At 30.6% G+C, this 24,408-nt stretch overlaps 1 protein-coding gene across 1 annotated transcript in view; it reads right to left on the bottom strand.

Moving 5' to 3' along the window:
* Positions 1 to 24,408, bottom strand: part of LOC124535316 (lachesin-like) — a 110,444-nt gene that overhangs the window by 66,367 nt on the left and 19,669 nt on the right. The window contains exons 2-3 of the mRNA XM_047111502.1: positions 6,788 to 6,870; positions 4,837 to 4,958 (exon numbers count right to left, since the gene is read on the bottom strand). Of these exons, the coding sequence (XP_046967458.1) occupies positions 4,837 to 4,958; positions 6,788 to 6,851 (186 nt within the window). The 5' untranslated portion in view covers positions 6,852 to 6,870. The remainder of the gene's footprint in view (positions 1 to 4,836; positions 4,959 to 6,787; positions 6,871 to 24,408) is intronic.

Below are 24,408 nucleotides of genomic sequence, written 5' to 3'. Positions count from 1 at the left end.
AAATCTTTTTCTGCTGTTCGTTTTACCAATTTGCAGAGACACTGAGATATCAAGCATTTTTTACTACATTTGTATTTATTCTCAGCTTTTTGATAAATAAAATAGCTCCTTTTTTTATTAAAATGAATTAAAATTGTATGAAATTCAAGTGTCTCTATAAAATTAGCTCACTTAAAAATGAGTTGCAAGAATTAGTCGACAGCAGGTTACATAGGATCTCGAGATAAGATTACCTTTCCATGCTATTTACACTTCAAAGCAAAATTATTATTATTCAGAAATAGTTAAAATAACACTGGTATGATGATTTAAGCCAGTAGCGACATCTATTGACAAATATTTTTGAATAAAGACAGGTATTTGGCACACATGAATTTATTATAAGTTTTATATTTCTATTCTGTGACTTGACAATAGTCTATACTATTAGTATTATAAATATAATATATTGTAGAAGGCTCAAATCTCAGGATATACCAGATCCATTTGAAAAATATTTTTGCGTTTCTTAATCAATGTATTAAGAATTTTTACAGTCAGTATAACTTTACACTACGACTCACAAGGCATAAAAAAAACGTTAAATATGAAGCAAGGGTGCTTAATTTGTCTTTATAATTCATCTCGTGCGGTGAAGGAAAACATCGTGGGGAAACCTGCATGTGACAAATTTCATAGAAATTCTGCCACATGTGTATTCCACCAACCCAACTCCTCAAAGGGAGAGGAGGCCTTTAGCCCAGCAATGGGAATTTACAGGCTGTTGTTGTTGTTGTTGTTGTTGAAGCCAGGGTAAAATCGCTAGTAGTAAAAGAAGAGCAACCTTTGTATATTATACTTTATACATTTATTCCTTTAAACTTTCACATGTAGGTAAATTCGTATGTATAAAAAAAGAGAAATTTATAATTCCGTTTATCCGCCTTAAAATAATAAATGTTCTATCGTACTCTGCTCTTTGATAATATTTGACTGTACGCTTAAAACAATAGTAAATTATCAAGTAAGGAAATTAAAATAACAGACCTATATGATATAACTAGCTGCGGATTTATCCGTAGTTATTTGAGTTTGTATCTAACAGTCTTATTGTTACTGAAATAAAACAAAGTGTTATTGGTGAATACTTGTTTCATTAGATTCAGATATTATCTATTACCAACAAACAAATCTTTATTCATAATATTATTATGTGCGACTTCGCCCGCTCGGTCCACGCCAAAATACTTTTAATTATTATTATCCTTATTATAAATACCATTGACTTCAATAACATTGGACTTTTTTAAAAATTACTATCCTCTGTTTAAATCCCAAAAGGTGAGTGGTCCTCCAGATCATATGTTTATATGTATATACATAGCATACATTTTAAATTTCATCAAACTTCCAATCCCTGTTTTACTCCTTTAGGGTGGAATTTCATAGTAAAATGTCCACACACAATAAGGAATCTGCCTCCCAAATTTCCAGTTTGTAGGTGTTATAGTTTCTGAGTTTGTGTGATTAATCAGTAAGTGGTATTTCGCTTTTATATATGCATATTTATAATTGTATGTAATGTACGTACAATTTAATAATACAAAGCCAATAATATGGGTGCAGTTATATTACTTATTTAATTAATATATCAAATTACCAATATTTGTAATTAATAAATGTATTAATATTAAATGATAATGTCATTTTCAATAATTTATTTTCATTAATTCTTATAAAATTCAGCTCAATTTTCCCATAATTACAAGCGAAAATAAAATTAAAAATTCTTTTATTGGGAGTTGCGTTACTAAAAGGGAACGATTCCCAGTCGATTCGTGAGCGTCCCCGCTATCTATGGATACTAATTGACAATTATTTACTTAATTAATGGCGCAAAACAAAAGCAGCCAGCGAGGCGAGGAGTCGACCGCCACGCCGCATCGTATCATGTTGAAATATCCTACTGAATCGGCGTAATTCATTTTTTAATTTAAAGTTTTTATTTTATCTCATCATGAAGTAAATTATGCACTGTTTTATAACTGTAATTTGGTTTCACTAGAAATAAACAAATTGTATTTGAGAAAAGTTAATTATAACATTGTTAAAATTTCGTAAATTTGTTTAATATTTAACAACAATTACATTACAACAACAATCATAAAGCCAGTTTACCAGGATATCTGGTAACTAAAATTATTATAATGAACACTGAATAAATATCATAAGTTTACTAATTTTATTCAAATTACCAAAAACAAACAAAAACTACATAAAATTTTAAATTTCATATTATTTCAATTAAATTATATATGATACTAGCTTTACCCGCCCGCTTCGCTGGGCATTACATTAAAAGCCTGTCTAAAATTTCCCACTGCTGGTCTAATGCCTCTTCTCCTTTTGAGAAGAAAGTTTTCGATTTTCATGACAATCGGTTGAACAGTATAGTCTTTTTGTTGCAGCGCCACCTGGTGGCGAGTTACTTCGATGGAGATAGCATAATCACTTCCTATTTCAAAAAGCACATAAGCATAACAGTTTTCCTAATGATCGGTCAAATAGTTTCTGAGTCTATAGATGGCAGACATACAAACACATCCTTTTTTAAATATATAAATAGCCTATCATTTGCGCAATCACGTGTTCTTACCGTATATCAATTTTTGTAAAGATCGGTTCAGCCGTTCTCGAGTTATAGCGGGAAATACAGACAGACCGACAGACAAAAATTTCAAAAATGGTAAAACTGATATCAGTCAATCATAAAATGAATACCTGTGAAGAAATTAGACGAAAAAATGAAGTGTACAGAAAGACTCTAGAGATTTATATAGTAGTAAAGAGTATAGATTTATGATTGAATGTCACGAATTAATTTCCAGTTAATACTATGAATGACTTTTTTTGTTTGAGCTCTATGGTTTACATTGAACCCGGTAGATGTCATCAACCGTACGCTGTCAACAGGCGCACGGGGGCAGCTTGTGTATATATGTATATTTTTGTAATAAAACTTCATTATATGCGACAAGAGTAAAATATGTGATTTTGACTTTAAGCATACAATAAGTGAAACATACGTTGCACGGTTTTGTTTAGTTTTTGTTTTATTCGAACTTCACTTCAGCATCAGCAGCCTATAAATTTTCCTCCACTGGGTTAAGGCCTCCTCTCCCTTTGAGCAGAAGCTTTGAAGTCTAATTTAGGTTAAGATCACATGCATCCATGATAACATCGATCTTTGGTTGGATTTTTATATTGTATTTGTTTTTGAGATCAGAATAGAATAATCTAGGTAGCTAAGCTCATTCAAGCGAAGAGTATCAGAGGACGCCCGAACTAAAAATAATTTATTAATCTTCTTTATCTGTCAAGCTATTATGACATTTTAAGAATCGATATTCTTAAAAATGAAAAAAATCCATTAAAAAAATCGCTATACTGTATAAACTTGATTAAATGAGTAATTTATTTGTATTACTATACGAATATATACACTAAAATTTGTCAAGAAATTAAAAAGTATTAAAACCTTCCTTTTTATGGTTTTTACATCTAAAAGGAATTGGGATCAATAAAAGCTTTCCAACTTGGGACATTTCGGTGCTTGAGCACAGAAATATATCCATGAGGAAACCAAAACTATTTTGATTTCTTTTGACTTACACAATCTTTCTTATTTTCAACCGACTTCAAAAGGAGGAGATAATCAATTTGTCTTTATTTTTTACTAGCTTTTGCCCGCGACTTCGTTCGCGTGGACTTCAGGTTCGTCCCGTCTAGTCTAGTAATCGCTTAAAATCGCTTCGTAAATAAGTCATTATTTCTCGTACAAAGTAAAGGATAAAAAATGGTTATTGTGGGTTATTCCTAAGAGATAAACATATACCATCACGGACTTTTTTGTAGACCTTTTTAAGTTGTACAATACTGTAGTACATCGTTTTGATCTATCTTGTAGGATTCAGTCAGCGTTTGCAATGTAAGCGCAAAAAATGTGTTTTTTTACGACCTCACATTAGAAACCTCAAAAATTGTAGCCTATGTGTTATTCTGATGTATAAGCTATATTGTGGTAAAGTTTCATTCAAATCCATTCAGTAGTTTTTACGTGAAAGAGTAACAAACATCCATACATAGAAACTTTCGCCTTTATAATAGTAGTAGGATATGAATGTAGATAATAATCAATCAAATGATCCCTTTACACGGTCTTTGTTAATTATATAACAGACAGGGTCCCAGATTGTATCTAAGTTTATGTGTACTATTAAGTCCTCTGGAATTCAACTTGATGATAGACACCTGTTGAATTGACATTGATTCAAAGGTATCAATGTAATCCTCTTTCCAAATGGAAAGGGACCGGTATTGACACATTGGTCCCATCATCTACCAGGAAAATTATGATAAATGCCTGGAACAACAGTAAAAATACGGAAGCAAACAAACGCAACAAATTTTTGTCTCTCGTTCTAAACTATACTTTTGTTTCATTTTTAAAAATACACCCAAATTTAATATTTTATTTATATAATGCACTATTTGTGCATTATATTTACGCTACATTTTACACGGTCATTTTTTATAAAGTACATTTAAATTTTATTTTCTGTCTGGAATGCAAACAAGTCTATAGGCATAGGCATAAAATCGTCCAATTTTTCGCTGTCATGTGATCCACGTTATACTGACGTCGCCAGTATGTACGATAAAAAATAAATAAATCCTAATTTAACTATGATGCTTCGACATATATATTTTTATATAATTAACGAAAAATCTGTTATGATCATCTTTACTTATATATTATCTCGTGAATATGTTCAAGTGAAAAGTGAAAAGGCTTACCCTATAATGGGAGAGGTGATTGACAACACAGGTGAAGTGGACGTCTCTGCCTTGAGTGACAGTGTGGTTTTCGAGAGCCTGTAAAAATTCGGGTTCCACTTCTGCTTGAATCGGCATTTCTCCTAAAAAAAATAATCATTAGAAAAAAGTATTTATCAAAATAATACATACATATATACTAATAATAAATTATATGATAATTTTCGTACAACGCGAACAAGAACGCGGGCAACAAATATTTTAATATACATATATTGAGTTACTTGTATTTAGTTGCTATACAAAAATGAGGGAAAGGGAGGAATGTATAGGTATATTTATATATTATACTATTCAATCAGAAAGTGAAAGTCCCGTCAAAATTGGCCTAGCCGTTTTAAAGATTATAAGGTACAAACAGACAGATCGACAGACACATAAAAATTGCAAAGAATATTGGTTTGGTTTATGTACCGTGTATATATTATGCATTTAGCAAAAAGTGTTTTTTTTTTAATTATAACAAACAGACACTGCAATTTAATTATATGTATAGGTTATTTTTCTTCGTGTAAAATTGTATGCGTCATAATTTTTCATTTTGTTTGTTGTCGTAAGAAAGACTGAATTGAAATTGAAAATATTATTTAGAAAAAAAATTAAAACTCAATAATTTCTTGTACAAGCTTGATTTGGTGTTTTTTTTTTTCATTTTCTATCAGCAGTACAAAATGAAATGGCTAAAGGAAACCAGCGGAGCGAAATCTGAAAGATTTTCTTATAAATTAATATTCAATTTTACTCAGCAAATCCCGAGACTTAACTTGTCGATGTCGGGAATTGTAAAATGATTAGTCGAATATTCAGTTTAACTTCACAAGTGGAATTCTGAAAATGTCTAAGAAATTCCGCTACCCTATTTCATATTTAATCTATACATACAATAAAACTGGGAAGGAGCAGCGTCGGCGAATTGTATTCTTGGTAATGTTTTTTAATAAAATAAATGTAAAAATATCGTGTAATAATTTTATGTCGTGTAAATGTATTCATCGTGTAAAATAAGGGATACATTTTATCCCAAATAACTTTCATACTATCACGCATACACGCTTATCTCTTGGTGTCCACAAAATTTTATTAATCTATCCTATATGGACAGGCAGTACTGAAAACAACTAAATCATTATAATGCTTTTATTATCATCTCGAGTAATCTCATTTGGTATTAAGATGTAAGCGTCAGCTGCAGTAGCAATGCCATGCTTTATATCTTATTTTATTTTTATGACGTTATGAAGTAACTAAAACGATGCTTGATAAGAGCCAAGATGATCGAGGGTCCAAACCCAGGCAAGTGCCGCTGAATTTTCATGTGCTTAATTTGTGTTTATAATGTAATGTTAACGTAAAAAAATCGATGCAATTTAATTACCCCTAGTTGACTATTTCCATTATACTTAATATTATTTAAATATTCCTCGATGTTTTAAATTGAATACATTTAGGTTTTTTTTTTTTTATTATTGAACTACTTTGTTCATTTATTCAATGATTTTAAAAATTAAGTAGCTTAAAAGATTTACCAAAATAGTATCTCTGCCTCTCGTCTCGAAATAGATTGTACGAAAAATTATATTTAACATATTTGACAGTTCTCTTTTCACATTTTAATAATTTAATAAAAAATATATAGTTTCTGAATTTCGTGGAATACGATTTTTTATCAGGATAAAAATACTACATCCTCTAAATGCACGTGGCCGAATTTCAATACGCCCAGACGGAACATCGATGTATGTACTGTACACACAAAAAATGATTTAATTTACATTTTAAAAAAAAGGCAAAATCCGGAAACATTTTTGCCATTTTAATTCAGAAGTAGACCAACCAAAATTCCAGAATACGATGAGAAATTTTCACTAGATGAAGTGTAAGTAATAGAGAAATAACTTAAGATAAATAGTACCTGTGACGAATACACTCAGAAACGTCATCAGCCAGCAGGCCGCTTTTGTCGACGGTGAAAGCATGTGTTTGTCGATGATATATCTGGAACAAAAATGAAAAATACAACTTCATTTTCTTAAACTAATGATTAAATTCTAGTTGAAAATTTTCCCGGCAGCTGAAGAAGACAAATGGTTGAGACATTAACGCTACACTTTAGCAGGTAAATAATTTTCACGGCACTCTTATTCGTATTTAATTTTATCCATATAATAAGTTAAGGTTTTCTTTTTTATTATACTACTACCTCAACGGTCCAGTCGCTAATTTGTAAGGTCTGAGCTCCCGAAGTCCTAGGTTTTAAAGGGATATTAAAATGTTATTTGGTTTTCCGTCGAGAAGATCTGTATCATTTTCGGTTGAGTAAGATTATCCCATCGGATTATGAGAGGAAAGCACTTTTTTTTTATTTTCGAATTTACTTTCCTTTATATATCGTAGTTTGTAGATCAACTTTATGCTAAAACAGGGTTTTATATTTAAATAAGGGGCAAGTTTTAAAGTATTGGCAATAGGATAAATAATTTGACTTATATTTAAAGGGGTTCACACTCTGGTCTAAGTGGAGAGGTACGTGGGATTCAACGACTTTGGAAGCGTTGAAATAATCACTAATAAACCAGCGGTATCAAGTCCGTCTCTCCAAAAGGCATCCTGAGTTCGCTTGTGCATACTACCATTCTACCACGACTGTGAGCCCACCTATGTAGGGTCCGGTCTAAGCAAAATGGTCATGCGTTACAGATAACCAAGTGCTCCTACTCCTGGCAACCTTTAAGGGAGAAGATGAGCTATGTGTCCATACTGCCAACGAGTTATCTCTGGTCTTCTTCAACGAATCGGATCAGAGGCGCTGTCCTCATGTACTCGCTAAGCGGCCTCTTATTACCCATACAACATGGATGAATATACGATCTCAAATATTCGAACTCTCTCGTCTCGATCGTGCTATTAAGATAATCTCCGTTGACTATCGCTATCAGGGATATCTCTGACACCACACATAGTGTATGGTGTCAGAGACATCCCTGTCGCACCATGAATGTTGACAAAATTTTTATTTATTTAGGTTGTCAGGTGCAAAGAGAAAGACGCAGGCCTTTAAACTGTTTCTACTCTTCCAACATTATTGCTAATTAATCTGAGCAATATCTAAAATATCATATAATCGAAAGAAACATTTCAGAATTATAAATGCAATAAAACTATACCTAATTTAAATATAATTAAACAAACTTGTAGAGAGGAAACTCCGGTTGTTACCTAAAAGTGCTCGGTTAATTTGGTGTAACGCTTTTGTTTTGCACGTAGCACTCATTTACGCTGCTTTTTATTTAAACAAGAAAACGTTAGGCAAATATAACTTTGAGCAATTATTGTGGAATTTGAATATCTTATGCTTTTTATTTGTAATATAGAAATAAATTATTATTAAAAAAATGTTTACCGCAACTTCCGTTTCATTAAATAACATATTATTAATATGCAAACATTTATTTTTATTTAATTTTTGTATGAACTTTATATGTTTTATTTTGTTCGATTTTGTCGCAGAACCAAGTTACTGGTAAGTTAAGATGAGAAGAATTACTAATATGATAAATCTTTGACTTCGTTATTTTGGATGTTATGGATTAAATGTCAACTATAATATTTAAAAAAAATATACTTTATTCATGTAGAACTTTAATGGTATTCATATTGTTTATTGTATATGTAAATGATTTGACTTATATTCCAATAAAGTACTTATTATTGTTTTAATATCTCTAATAAAAAAGGTACTTTGTAAATTTTATTCAGTTATATTTTGTTAGAAAATAATAAATAACGAATAAGGTAAAACTCAAACAGTCGCCAATCAGATCCGATACACAAATAATATGATTAATTCAGCAAATCCGGCTTACACAACTCGATTACGTGTATAATTAGAGGCTATAGAAAATCAATCAATGCGCCACAAATCGTCGGCCGTCTGTAGTTTCATTCGATCCCTATGGAAATGGTGGGTTCCTTAGAACATAATACACAAAAATGATAGAAAAAGAATATTGTAAGCGTATTTAGATGTGGAATATGTTACAAAGCCGTCTCCTTATTAGGAGAGGAGGCCTTAGCCCGGCAGTAGAAAATTTACAGACTGTTACTGTTGTTGTTACTGTTTTATTTAGATGTTAAGATTTATTAATAGCCTTATAAGATACCTTTTTTGACTTACAAGTTGAATTTGTATTACAGTGTTAAGATATAATTTGTGATATGACTTTTATATTCATCAGTATTAAAACATCATCTGTTTTATACTTACAAATTCGAAAAATATACTTAACCTCTAAAGAACCGCCGAAAAGAACTCAATCGCTGTCAATATTTGCAGATATTGAAATGTACGTATAAAATATTTTACACAATAGTTAAGGTGGTATAACATATGTATATCTCGAGAAATTTTCCCATGTTTCCAAACTTTAAATCAATGAAAATATTGTTACTAAATTTACGTTAATAAAACTTTTTAAACGTGTGATAAGTTTATTAATACTGATGACATTACCAAAACTTTATGTTCTATGGTGAAATCGGCTAAGAAATAAATATCTCTAGCGGGAACACCCCTAGAAAACTAATTGCAGCCCTATCCGTATTGATGGCACAAACGAACGGGGATCAATGTAAATTATCCAAGCTGATCCACAGAATGCCATTACCGTATATCACTATAACGTTTTATTTGTTAAATTCTGAATCTATTACAAATCTATATCCTACTAGCTAGTAACTTCAACTTTACACGAGTAATTAAAGTTTAATCCCTAGCTTTATTTTAATTATGAAGTAATAAATGGTACGTATATCTATGTCTTTTTTGTTACATTTTATTTCTTAAATTCTTTGATTTTGTTTTGTGTAATGCTGCATAATGTGTTTATTTTTTTTACTTTTAGCTTCAGCATTTCGTAAAGAAGTTAAAATCATGTCGATTGATTTTAATTCATTAAAACCGGATGACTTATTTGTTGGGTCGTAAGTGAAAGATCGTCATATTAGAAAGATCGCCTAAGCGTAATCAAACGATTACGTAAGCTCTTCAACTATCTGTGTAGTTTTGAGGAACTTAACCAACAGTGAAAGCATTCTAGAGGATGCTCAGGAAGAAATCTGACAAATAAATTCCATATTTACACATTCCTTCGACCATAAGTAAATGAGTGATACGATGTACAATATAATTATAATAGTATGCGAATATCCATTATTTGAAAAGGGAATTGCCAAATATTTACTGACGTCTGTTTATTTGCATTCTGATGTGGAACGAACTAAATATTGAATTGTTGATAATTTTTATGAACATGGTCTAAATGTTGAAAACAATCGGAGCATAAATGAAATGCATTTTGATGTTTGACAATAATTCCATAATACCATTCACGAAAAGTAAACAGATAACATAATAAAATGAACGGAAATGGAATAGTGTGAATGATAATAGTCGAAATGAAATATTATTTCGCTTAAAACTTTGTCAATGTGTTTGTGCACACAACCAATATGTGTATGCGTGTGTGCGTGTTTGTATTTTTTATTTATTTAAATACATATGTCATTTCTATACATTTTAATCACTCTACAAACGATTCGTTAATCTGTATGTAACTTTGTCTCATATATCATCAGTAATCGATATGTGACTATGTATGCCACACTAACGATGTGCTTTCCATAGTTTAATTATTCCTTCTATTTTCAATTTTTCTCTATATGGTTATTATGTACTTTAAAAAGAAACAAATAGAATATATGTCTTATCCTTATAGCACAATACTTAAATATTACATGAGAAAACACTACCAAATAAATACAAAATACATATTAATTTGGATAATAATATAATATGTATAAAATAAATTTAATATAAATAAATTAACATGTATCATAGTGGATCCGTTAAAATTTCAATTAACTACAATTGCTTCTTAATTGATATTGTTCAATAATGATATCGTTAATTAATAATAATTTGTTTAAATGCGGATTTATTGAATGTTAATCTTTATTAAGTGAAGCACAAGTTGATTTTTGTTATTAACACCTCATTTTAAATGTAAAAGTAAATTATTTACCGTTGAGGTACAGACAGCAGAAAAATATATTTTATTTTATGCTATCCGTGTTTTAATATGATAAGTAAAGTAGATTTGTTAAATTAATTTTCGATATTGGAAGCGATTTGTTAATTTATAAATTAATTGTTACCTTATTTAATTTGAATAGTTATGTAAGTAACTAAGTATAATACTGTACTAAATTTAATATTTTGTACGATTAAGACTATTATTAGATCTATTTTAACTTTCTCTCAAATGTATTCAGTGGTTTTCGCGCCTTCGCAAAAACAATAACAAAAAGTCCAAGAATATTATTTAAAAAAATTGATTACTTACTTATAAAAGTAACAGTTTTATTGAAAAATATGTAATATATCACGATAAAAGACATTATTAAATAAATCAATAAAAAATCTGTTTTGAATACACTACTTAAGTAAACTTAATATAATTGGTAATTAAGTCTAATATCAAGCTTTTGGTCTTAATAAGATTTCGCTTAAGATAAGGAAATTGTACACAACGCAAATCCAATCATATGGCCACAAGCCACGCGTGATAACGCGATAATTATTGCGTGAGATTATTATCTCTACGTATCTATTGCGTTGCATGACAACTGAGCTAGAAATAAAAGAATGAAATAATAGAATTTCGAAAAAAGATAAATATATTGCTCAATAATCGTAAAGTAAAGTAACAATCTGTTAATTTCCTGCTTACGTTTAATAATGTTTTTATTAAGACAAATAAATACGTTTAAAACAATCAAATGTGGGATCGTTCTCGCCTCTATTCCACGTGGTCATGATTTCGTTAAGTAGCTTTTCTTATGTAATTGTATAAGGCATCAATTACAATGAAAAATTAAGTCAATTATTTGAATATTTTGTAGCTAGTAATATCATTTTTGATTTTTTTTCCAGGGATCTTGGTGAGACTGCAATATAACCCATAGATTAGTCCACCGCTAATCTATAAATGACATCGTTGAGGCGTCTAAATCAAATAAAGAACGGATAACGTTAATTTGGTGGTAACATATCCCAAATAAAAGTATTGGTAGGAGTGTTGGCGTCAGACCAATGTTTTTATCCTATTACTACTTCCCACGTAGGTCAAATAAATGAAGATTATGACTAAGATTTTTATTTCCTTTTTTATGTCAAAGGTAGGTGGAGCAAATGGGCCATCTGATAATTTGCCTCCAACGCCCAATGACATTGGCACTTTAAGAAATGCAACATTCCAATGCGCTACCAACCTGGGGAGCTAAGATCTCTTGTCTACATTTGCACTGAATCACTCAACCCGAAAAACAATAATGCTGAATACTGCAGTTTGTGGGTAGAATATCCGATGAATGGTTGGTACCAGACGGGCTTGCACAAAACCCTAACGATTCGTTATATTTGTGTATTGATTGTGATTGTATAATGAGAGGCTGATAAAATTCTTCGTGTTTCGTTTGTCCTTTGATTACATTTTTGTTAAAACTTTTACAATCGTAGCTATTTTGAAATGTCTGGGGTAATACATTTTAAAGAATCGTGTTTTTGAATTCCTTGTTTATTCAAATTTCCTATTTGTCTTAAAATTATTATTTTCAATGCTCAGCTATATTGTTGTACGTTTAAAATCTATCAACATTTTAACAAATATATGGAACACAAATGTAACTGAACTACGTATCTAAAGTAGCATCTTATATGAAAATTTGCGAACATAAAGCTGACTCTAATGGAGGTATAGGGATAACGCTGTGTATTTTAGTGTTGATCCTGATGAATGTATGGAGTTATTGAAAAGCAAGATACATTGTGATACATTATTAATTTATGGTACATGTGCCTCACTGGGTATTACTTATTGAATTATAGTCTATTTTAGTAAATGCTTTTTTCGACACAACGAATAATATGTCCGGTGGTAAAATTTGCTCAAATATAAATATTTGACTTTTTAGATAGGACGCATACTCATGACAATTGTCCAAAGTGTTACTCACACTCTCGCATTTACATTTGTGTGTACACGCAGGTCACAGATCAGGAGATACAGGACGCATAGTATAAAATTATAATAATAGAAACAGCCTGTAAGTTTCGTACTGCTGAGGTTAGAGGCCTCCTCTCCCTTTGAGGAGAAGCATATCCCACAACACTGGAACGATGGACGCATAAGATGAGGATTAACTTTAATGAATCAGAGTAAGATCTTCTTGTAATTATGTAATTTATGGCTGAAAATGTCAAAGTGAAATCACATTTGAAAAGTCTTTGTTTATCAAATTAAGTTAATATTTATAGAATCAAAAACAAAAAAAGTTATGCTTACATATTATTAAAATCATTCACAGATATTTCTAATCGAAACTCAATAAGAAATATCGAAAATATTAAAACAATTTGGAATTATTTCATAGAAATTATTTTTATTAATAAGTATGAAATCTTTAACAAACCAATTAAAGTTGTTATAAGAATTATTTCTTTTGCTTACTACAAAGACTAATAAATTGTTGCCGAGAATACCTTAATAAATCCAGTTCGAGTCAGAATCTGTAGCCATAAATTGTCAAATAAATCGAGCAACAAGGCCCCAGCTATTGTCGTTTGCTCGACATCAAGTCATAATTCGAAGGTCGGTAGATTATCGCTTGTTCTCGTTGTTCATACGTTACTAACAATAAGGTACTTCTGAAATTATAACGAGGAATAATGTATTGTCGCAAAATAATTAAATTAAGTCAAAATTAATGTAATATTTTTTTAATATTATGAAAACTCTGGTTTTGTTTGCTTTTCCAAGTTCATCCAAAAATATTTACCATTTTCAGTGATGGTACGGCTATGTGCAAACTCGCCTAGGTAGGTATCATTTACTCATCATGTTGACAGTTGTGACCACGTAACATCAGGTGACTCATTCACCTATCTATTCCATAATTTATTGATAAATATAAAATTTTAATACGCTACAGTACAGCTTTGGAGAGATTATGAAATTGTATTCACTAAAATCCATGCCATCCCCGTCAGGTGATCACAGGATCATTTATTATAATTACCTGATAACCAAATAAAGCCCACGGCCTTCCACGGTAAAATTCGTCACAGCAGTACTATAGAAGAGTCATTTCATTGTATACAAAAGTTACGTGTAATTTCTGTTCTCTAAATTGATTACTCATTGTAACCAATTTTGGACACGGCTAACATTCTAAAGGGAGGCTAGCCTTAACGCGGGACATAATTATTTTAGTGATAAGTATACTATTATCCCCCTATTCTATTATCCGACACAATCAAAATGACCAACGATACTGTAAATACTGCTGTTAATTTGGCTGTATCATGGAGCCCATGCTCCGAAAAAGATATATATACGGTAGAACTTAATATTCTGGGATGGCCCCAGAACTTCTGAGCCTATAAGAGGTCTGGTCTAAGCCAGTATTTCTTGTCTGGTTGACAACTGATCTTATCAATAAAACATTATAGAAATAAGAGTAAAAAAAAATCCCACAACTGTGCAACCTGAATAATTTATTCCTTAAATTAAAAAATAAAATTCTAAGGATGAAGGATTTATATTTATAATTCATCTCATGCTCAGCGATTAAATATAACAAATTAACGTGCAGCAAATCAAAAAATATATTTAATCTTAAACGAAATATAGTTGAAACGTGATTCTATGCGTAATCACCGAAATGTCTTTAGAACGAAACCAATATTAATGAAATTCGTTAAGGGTATTTTGAAATCCTAAAAAAGACAAAGAAACTCTACCACGTAGCCATTTATAATAAACGATGTTAACCGTCTTAGATTTACAAGGGTACAGTTAAACTTCTTGCCAGAGTAATACTACATCGTCTCGCAAGTTCTACGTACTCTTCTTAAGCCTTAATTTATGCATATTTCATAAGTGCAATTAATTAGGAAAATTATACAGAACAGACGGTAATTATAGAAGATACATTTTTCCTAATTCTGTTTAGCCTGTAACGTTCGTGGAAATCTTTGACAGAAAACCTGAGAGGTCAAGCCGGTTTTTAAGCTTCTAATCTCCCGCATTGACACTCTGCTATGGTGAGCAGAGGGGTGAGGTAATTCTAAAAACATACCATCTGAACTGTGCTGTACTATGTCTACTGGCTATATTTCTCCACAGGGTAAAGGAGAAAATGCTTTTGGTATTTTTTGTATATGTTATTACGATACGAAATTAAAGTATGTATGTAAGATAATTTCTTAATCTTATCGATTTGTATGGCATGGGACTTATTATTTGTATAATTATTTTAGTAAGTATTGTTACAAAGCTCTCGCCATACTTATCATTATGCTATATATTGGAGCATTAAGAGAAGAAGAATAAGAAGAGGTACAGAGGCCAACAATAAATTCTACAAAATATGAAATTAATCATAAAAATGCGTGCGTAGTAATATTCATAAAAAACATGCATTTATGTATTATGAATACACGTTACATTTATACTTTTGCAGTAAACCAACTAATCCTATATTTTATGTTAGCACATTTTTGGATTCATTATTCATTGTAGAAATGTTAATAGTTTTTCGATAACTCACCGCAAACGCGTTTGGAACGTTAATTTTTATTTCGCCTACGTTTATCATGATAAATTTTAGCGGCAAAATTTTTGTTTAATTTTTTAAACGTAAAGTAACATTTCATTATTAAAAAGCTGTAAATTCTCGCATGATTAAAACTGAGTTGGATTATTCTTGGGTTTATTTCTTCTCAAATTTTTGGGAAAAAAAATCGAGTTATTTCACCACGTTGGTTTAATGCGGGTAAAACACAAATTGCAATATTTTAAACATATGACATGGTTTCGAATCTGCAATATTCCGTTATAAATAAATTGTTCTAACTACTGAGCCTTTCTCCTTCTCATCCTAGCAGTACAATAATTCAATATGTAATGTGACTTATACAGAAATAGATGCATAGGTTTGCGTCCTTTCATCTCGGAAAAATGCGTAATCCTCGGGGACACAAATACTGCATAAGGAAATATCTCAACAACATTTTTATATCTGACATTTCACCTAAACACTATATAATACGGATTCTATAACCTTACGGAGTAGAATGAAAACTTTTAAAATAATCGCTTAATAGCTGTACGAATAAAAAAATATTACAATAGATAGAATTTATCGATTTTATAATTGCCCTATCGTGTTGTATTTAATTAACCGTAAAGGACATTAGTCGTTAGACATTTGCTATTATAGTCAATTATCAAACGCTAGCATTTGTTACTTGTAGTTGTAGTAACTACTACGCACGTTAGCCTATCACGAAGAATGTATCTTTCCTTAAAGTTGGAACTGCAGTTTGGACAAACAGAGTTAATTCAGAATTTATAATATATAAAAGTCTTCTACATGAAAACAAACAAAGAATATTTAAATACCGATTTAAATAGTCTAACAATGTTTTGTCAATTAATCTCAAACGAATTTAACGACGTACACGCAACAAAATTAAGCAAATAATATCGGTTGATAGTAAATGAAATCTACAACAATATATAAGAACATACAACAAACAACAACAACAACAGCCTGTAAATTACCACTGCTGGGCTAAATGCCTCCTCTCCCTTTGGGACATATTCTGTTCCATCGTGGGTTGGTGGAATGCACATGTGGCAGTATTTCTATGAAATTTGTCACATGCAGGTTTCCTCACGATGTTTTCCTTCACCACACGAGCACGAGATGAATTATAAAGACAAATTAAGTACATGAAACAGCGGTGCTTGCCTGGGTTTGCGCGCAATCATCGGTAAAGATGCAGGCGTTCTAACCACTGGGCCATCTCGACTCATAATTAGTATATGTACATAATTTACCGAGATATTAATAAAAAACGATTGCCTCTTGACTTTTAAATATTGACACAAAGTTAAGTAATAATATGACTGACGGTTATTTTAACAAGATTACTAGATTAACGCTTTTGTTTGAATCATAAATTTATCTATACTTATCATAAAATTGGAGTGTCTGTTTGTTATATTAAAGTAGCCTTTTTTTACTCAACGCATACGTATGTATAAACGTTACATATACCAAAATAACATTTTTTAATTTTTTTGTTTGTCTGTCTGTTTATTCCGGCTAATGTCTGAAGCAGCTAGACCGATTTTGACGGGACTTTCACTGGCAGATAACTGATATAATACGTACAAAGCCGCGGACACAGCTAGTATCCAATAAATATTGACGCATACTTACACAAAAGTTCAGTATACAATACTTCCAACATATGTGTTATAACTAGTGATCCACTTATAATACGGTTTTAAAATGTGGTACTTCTGTTACCAATAAATAATTTATTCATAATCTTTTATAATTTTAGTAAGTACTAATAATTCTTACAGCTAAATTTATACTAGATTAAACTTTATTTTATAGTATATAAATATAACAGTCAAATATTCTATGCCAGTAGAGAATAAAGGCATAAATATAGTCCCCAAAGGTCAGAACCATTCATGGTATCCGTCGACATGCCATCCGCCTTCATTAGTCATAACAACATTTTCCATGTGTCACAAACATCCTACTATAAATGATAAATTAGTTTTGACTAACTGACACCTGTTTAATGAACTTTAAGTTATAGTATTTAAGGATATTTTTATTAATTGCCGTATATCCCAGTATATTAAAGTCGAGATGGCCCAGTGGTTAGAACGCGTGCATCTTAACCGATGATTGCGGATTCAAACCCAGGCAAGCACTGCTGATTCATGTGCTTAATTTGTCTTTATAATTTTTCTCGTGCTCAGCGGTGAAGGAAAACATCGTGAGGAAACTTGCATGTGACAAATTTCATAGAAATTCTGCCACATGTGTATTCCACCAACCCTCATTGGAACAGCGTGGTGGAATATGTTCCAAACCTTCTCCTCAAAGGGGAGAGGAGGCCTTTAGCCCAGCAGTGGGAATTTACAGGCTGTTGTGTTGTTGTTGTATATCCCAGTAGTTGAAACGCAGTTACAATGCAACTCAAGAATACATACATTTATAAAACTATTACTCTTCTAAGTATTAAATTTTTATATCCCGAGAAAATTTTCATTTTATCTCAAGACCAAGTAATTCTTTCCGTAAGCAGTCACTTCATCATGAACTTCCTGACGCAAGATTATTACAAAACTTTCTTAATGTTTGTAATAATTTGAGATTGAAAAAAATTGAAAAATATTACGTATATAAAATTTGAAAAATATACCGATCAGCTTAATTCAATGTTGCAATTAATTAATGTGACCAAAATGATACATTTATGATAAACAAATTATTATAAATACCAAAAATCGTTTAATAAAACGTGGTGCGTTACACAATACGACTTAATCTACCTCAATGGCACATCAATTATCCTTGTTTCCCATATAATCAAATATGCAATTACCGAATGTAATTAGTATTTAATGTGAGGTTTAGACTGTGGCGGGATTCCCATAATTAATGAACATTTGGGTTGCAAATCAGTGGCCACGTTCGCAGAGTTGACTGTCGGGAAATGTGGAAAAGAATAAAGATAAGATTTCTAACAGAATTATCTACCTTCGCTTTTTCAACGAATTTTATATACATTTCTATAAAAGTTAAAAGCGTTTTTAAATATTCAACTAGTTGATGGTAAGTGGTAAGTGAACCAGTAAAATTACACGGTAAGACGTAATATAAAATATTGTAGTATATTTCTTATCATCTATATATTTTATGCTACCGCGTCTAGTCATTTTAACTGATTCTAAATTTATGTAATTGAGAACAAATAAAAAACATAAGGTACCCAAAATTTGCCTGAGCCCTTCCTACGTGGGTATAGTCCGTGGTGGACAGTTATAATTAAATAAAATTCAATTGAATTATTACTTATAAGTATATATACAAAGTAAAAGTTCTATGTTAAAAAAAAGCACTATAAAAAATATAGTATAAATATTTCATTGTTGCAACACTACGTTCGAAAATTAAAACATAAACACGATATTTAAACGTTTGTTTCTTAAATGTCTTATAAATTTGTCAAAATATTTCGAATAACATTTCAAAGTGGAAACGTAAAATGAATTCGAAATATTTAAAGAGACTGCTACAATTTGTCTAAAATTAACAAATCAACAAGGAAATTACGACACCTCGACGGGGCGACTTAATTAACCGACAAACAAACAAGATAAATGAACTGTCAGATACTAATGCGCTCGCTGTAAGAATTCAAATATACGATTTTTGTTATATATTTTTTACGAATGAAAATTAATGTTTTACTCGGCTAAGGTACAAATTGTTTTTGTTAATTGTACATTGTTTATATGCAGTGCTAACATGGGAAACTATTAATGGATTTTAATCAAATCTTATAAAGTATGTCACATCTTGGTTAAGCAAATAAGTACTTTTTTTATTCTAGAATGTTCTCGAAAAATCTGAGTGCTTGCATCTCTCGGTGACGAATGGAAGTTTTGGGACGTGACGAGGCCTCCAAATAATCATCTTAATACAGAGAAGCAATATATACACAAATAGTTAAGTACAAAATATCAAGCAAGTATTTGTGCGAATATATGTATACGTATATGTGTATGTGTGTGTGCGTGTGTATGTGTGTGTATGTGTGTAGCGTATATGCGTATGTATTTAGACTGTAAATATTTTGTCAAGCCAATTTCCTTACTTCACAAGTTGTCTTAAAAAGATCCCTCCATAGATTAACTGTTTTTTAATCATATCAAAATCTTACATATATCTTCCATACATATGGACATACATACGTTTTTGTTGGGAATGACCAACTATATTTTGAACAATATATAAGCGTTAAATTTTAAGCGGAAACTAGTAATGTTCTAACAGTTTTGGCCTTCCTGCCGTAGGAAGGCTGACTCAATTTATTTCCACGTAACTACCACAGAACAGTAAAACCACTACGCCGATGTAGTTAGATAAACTGTTGTTAAACGTAGCTCGAAACTAAAAAAAACTCAAACACTCAAGTACATTGTTTAGTGTTCAAACGTAAATATTAATTAAATTTTCGATTAAAACCAATAACATCGAAGTGAGTTTTGGTTAAATAGTAATGACTAAAGTCTTGTTAATAGATTATATTTTATCATATCTTTATAACTGTAATACAAACAAAAAATTAAAAAAAAGTGTTACTATAGTATAGTGCTTGCGTTTGCTAGGACTTGCGTTTCGTAAAATTAAGTGTATTTATTTTACGAAACGCAAGCCTACGCTCAATCAAACAATACCATATCACTGTCTAAGTGTAGTAAAGTTAAGTAAAGTAGCAGCCTGTAAATTTTCCACTGCTGGGACAAGGCTTCCTCTTCCATTAAGGCGAGGGTTTGGAACATATTCTATCACGCTGTTCCAATGCGGGTTAGTGGAATGCACATGTGGCAGAATTTCGATGAAATTAGAAACATGCATCCTCACAATGTTTTCCTTTACCGCCGAGATCAAGATGAATTATAAACACAAATAAAGCACATATATATAGTGGTGCTAGCCTGGGTTTGAACCCACAATCATCGGTTAAGATTCACGCGTTCTAACCACTAGGCCATCTCAGCTCATCATCATCTGTCGGGACTTATACATTACATATATCTATGTTTATTTTTAAACCCGAACGATTATTCAAATATAATAAGCATATAATATTGGAGAAAACATAAAAGCAATCCTATAGTTGTCATGAAATATTATGTGATCCGTTTAATTATTGCGCAAAATACGTAAAATCGAACCTAATTACGTGTATATTAAAATTTACCGCGTCATTATATTATAATAGCTTAATCTCATTGAAACTGCAATGCAATGGAATTATATTTCATTTAATTATATATTTTTTATTTTTAGTAATGCTGTTTTATAGTCTAGTCTGTTTACAAGAAATCGAGAAGTCACACATTCACGCAATGCGAAAACATTTTTTAAAACACCTATTTCTTTTTATTTTAAAGCATATTCTTAAGTTTCTGAGTTATTATTTTTTTTGTGAGTGGGAGTAAAATTTGATAGCGAGGAAAAGAAAAAAGAAATACTATTTCTTTTTTAATCGTATGTATTATAATTTCATACCATTGATTAAATAACACTGGCTTAGACATCTAACTGAAACATTACAATACAAAGTATTCCCGTTTGACGGTAAAAGCATAATATGATGAATGGGTGGTATCTACCACCAATATGTATTTTGTATTGTAAATTTACATCAATATTCCTGTTGTGTCATCCATTATCTGGCGTAATGTATCTGGATATGCCAGATGTATTTACGTCATCACTTTTGTATGTTTAAATAGAAGATACATATTGAGGCCGTTATATATTCTGTAATTATTATTTGCTGTTACGATTCTGAATGTTGTCGCTTTGGATTTTCTTCAGGAGCGCTATATTTGCTCACTGCTAAATCCTTATGTAAGCACGTTAAGCTGATTTTAGTGAATTTCGTCAACTTTATCTTCCTTTTATTCGTATATTATTTATATGTGAAATTTAAGAGATATATGATTATTTATAAAAGATAGTACTTTATATTTAAAATATAATCACAAGAACGATTTATTTAAACCCTACTAAAATAAAATATTTGAAAATAATGATCTTAACTTTTATATTTTAGTGTATTCCCAGGACATAGCATTTATTCTGAGTTAAGTTACCATAGGTTGAAAGACAATTGACGAAACAAAAAAAGATGTATCTCTACATTAAAAATACGGATAAAGTTTCAAGTAAAGCATCTCGTTATAACTAAACATATTCCACATTCACATCATTCCGTATGAAATAACATGTAAAAAAAATATATTAAAACCGCCCATCTCACGATAGGTGACGATGAAAAAGTCTCTTTTATTCGTTGTGTCATTTCTATCACCATCACGTCTTTTTTTGTTCGACGCCACAACTGCAACTGTGGGCTAAGGCTTAATTTCTACCTGTTATATTACGCTATATGTTGCGAATCTATGCGATATGCTAAATGTATTCAAGTGTGTTCCAAATTCAATCTATCACTCGATGAAATACATTAGAACATTAAATTTAAAATATCGTATAGATAGAAAAAAAAAGAATTATTTTTAATAGAATAGTTTTGTACAGGTTCAGAGTGGATTCCACCAAATAGTAAAACTGTTTTCAGATGTGTTAGAATTAGTCTATTACATGCTTTACATTATGCAGGTGATTGATTGAAAATAGCCTGTCCTTTTCCTATTACTGATATAAGATAACAAAAATTTAATAAACAAATAATTATTTCATCTTAAGGGTTAGTAACGAAAGTTCTATCGCTGTTTTATGTCAACTTGTCTGTTCAAAGTATTTCAAGCACAATCAGGGTAAAATATAAATTCAACGAACACCTAAAATTAAATCCATTAAAACTTTTTACACTTTCTTTGTTATAAAACGCTCTAAAAAAACTTAATTGGTATGAGCATTTCTGTTATATGTAATTAATTATTAATTATTCGTTTAGCTGTCGAAACGCTTGACCCTTGGAGTAGTGGTGCAAAAATCATCAAAAATATAACCTCGCCTCCACTTGTGAAAGGAAAATACAGACGAATTGATAACCTCCTCCTTTTGGAAGTCGGTTGAAAATGAATTAATGTTATTAATTATATTAATAAATAAATTTTACAATTATTAAATAGTTCTGTATAGTATATTCCCATAGAATAATCAACCTAATGTTCACCTTACAATAGCGACTACCGTAGTCGCTTTTTACACAAACGTTTCCCCTTTACATTCACGGCTACCGAACGCAAAGCGGCTTTTCAGTGTTACTTTATCGGATTCTATTCAATTTTATTCTATTTGATATATTACTTGAGAATATGTACATTTCAATGTAAGCGGAATGCGGTTCAAGGGTTTTGATATTAATCGAAATTATAGCCTTGGTTTTTGAAAAAAAAAATACATGGCAGTAATCTATTATTTCCACGGATTTTTATAACTTATTTTAAAAAATATATTAACAGATATGACTTGTATTAAGGTATTACAAAATAAAAGTAGATAAACATCGTATACCATTCAGACGTCTTCCTTTCCAGAAGTCGTTTCCATACATGACGTAAAAATATCTTGTATAGTTCACCTATGTATTTCCTTTGAGAAAAAGAGTAAGTATCGACTGCCTAACTCGTTATCGGTAGACATCCCAAGCCGGTGTTAGCTTTACATTTCATACAATCCTGTCATATTAGGATTCAGAAGTTCTTATAAAAAAATATTTGATAAAATCAATATTTTGATTGCTTTAGAGTTAAAATAATTTATATTGGTAATAACTTAATAGTACTATACAAAAGTAGGTAACTGTAAGTTAGGTTGCCTCAAAATCGTGTCACATCCATGGTTGCTAAGATTTTAAAAGTTTAAGTGAAATTTAATTTTAAAACTAATTTCTTATACGCAGCTTACAGTAAAGTGAACTGGCATAAATCGTCACGTGAAGGAATGCGCTATGCAAGGCTACCTCTCTTGTTCCACTGACCGACTGACTCTTTTTAATATTGACACTTTCAAAAAATAATGTTTATACAAAAAATACTATAAATACTTTGTCGGATCACAAATAAAAGCTAAATTGATTTCTTTAGTATATTAGAAGCAAAGTTCAGTTAATAGTATTTCAACTTACGTAGGTACCCTTTGTTCCCTACTTTATGCAATTTGTAGGTACTCCTAATAACTTAAGAGTATTATTGTACTAGAGCTAATATGAAACCTGAATAACTAAACTTTAAGTAAGTTGCAACAAACGTTATTCTGATCCTTAAATGATGTAATAAAGTTTTAAGTTTTAAGATAAAATATTATATATTTTATCAATTCAATTTTTAAATCAGATCAGATTTTTTCAGATCAATTCCACATTGATGTAAAATAAAATACTTCAAATTTTTTCTTCATGCTACGCCATATAATATTTTATATTTTATTTTAATTTCATTCAAAAAAATGCCTTATTTTAATAATGTCTCATTTAAATCTTATTCAGGCTGTAAATGAAAAGTTACAATACAATTTGTAAAAATAAAGATTTGCTCATTTCAGTAATGGGTTATTAAAATCCAAAGGTGATTTTATAACCTCATTTTATGTAGATGTTATTCAAATTAATGCTATTAGTAATTATTGCCTATTTTAATTAACCGAAGACATCACTGTTATTAAGATACGATTTAATACATATATAGGATATACACAGGGTTACATACTATACGTAAAAAACACAAGGTCAAATTAAATCTGATAAATGAATAATTATTTAATCCAAAAGAAATAAGACTATTGACAAGTCAAGCATGAATTTAATGTTCCTGTGCTTACAATATCGTTGAGCGAATC

This window comes from Vanessa cardui, chromosome 14 (genome assembly GCF_905220365.1).
Source record: "Vanessa cardui chromosome 14, ilVanCard2.1, whole genome shotgun sequence".
Taxonomy (NCBI): domain Eukaryota; kingdom Metazoa; phylum Arthropoda; class Insecta; order Lepidoptera; family Nymphalidae; genus Vanessa; species Vanessa cardui.
This window is presented reverse-complemented; position numbering and strand designations above follow the sequence as displayed.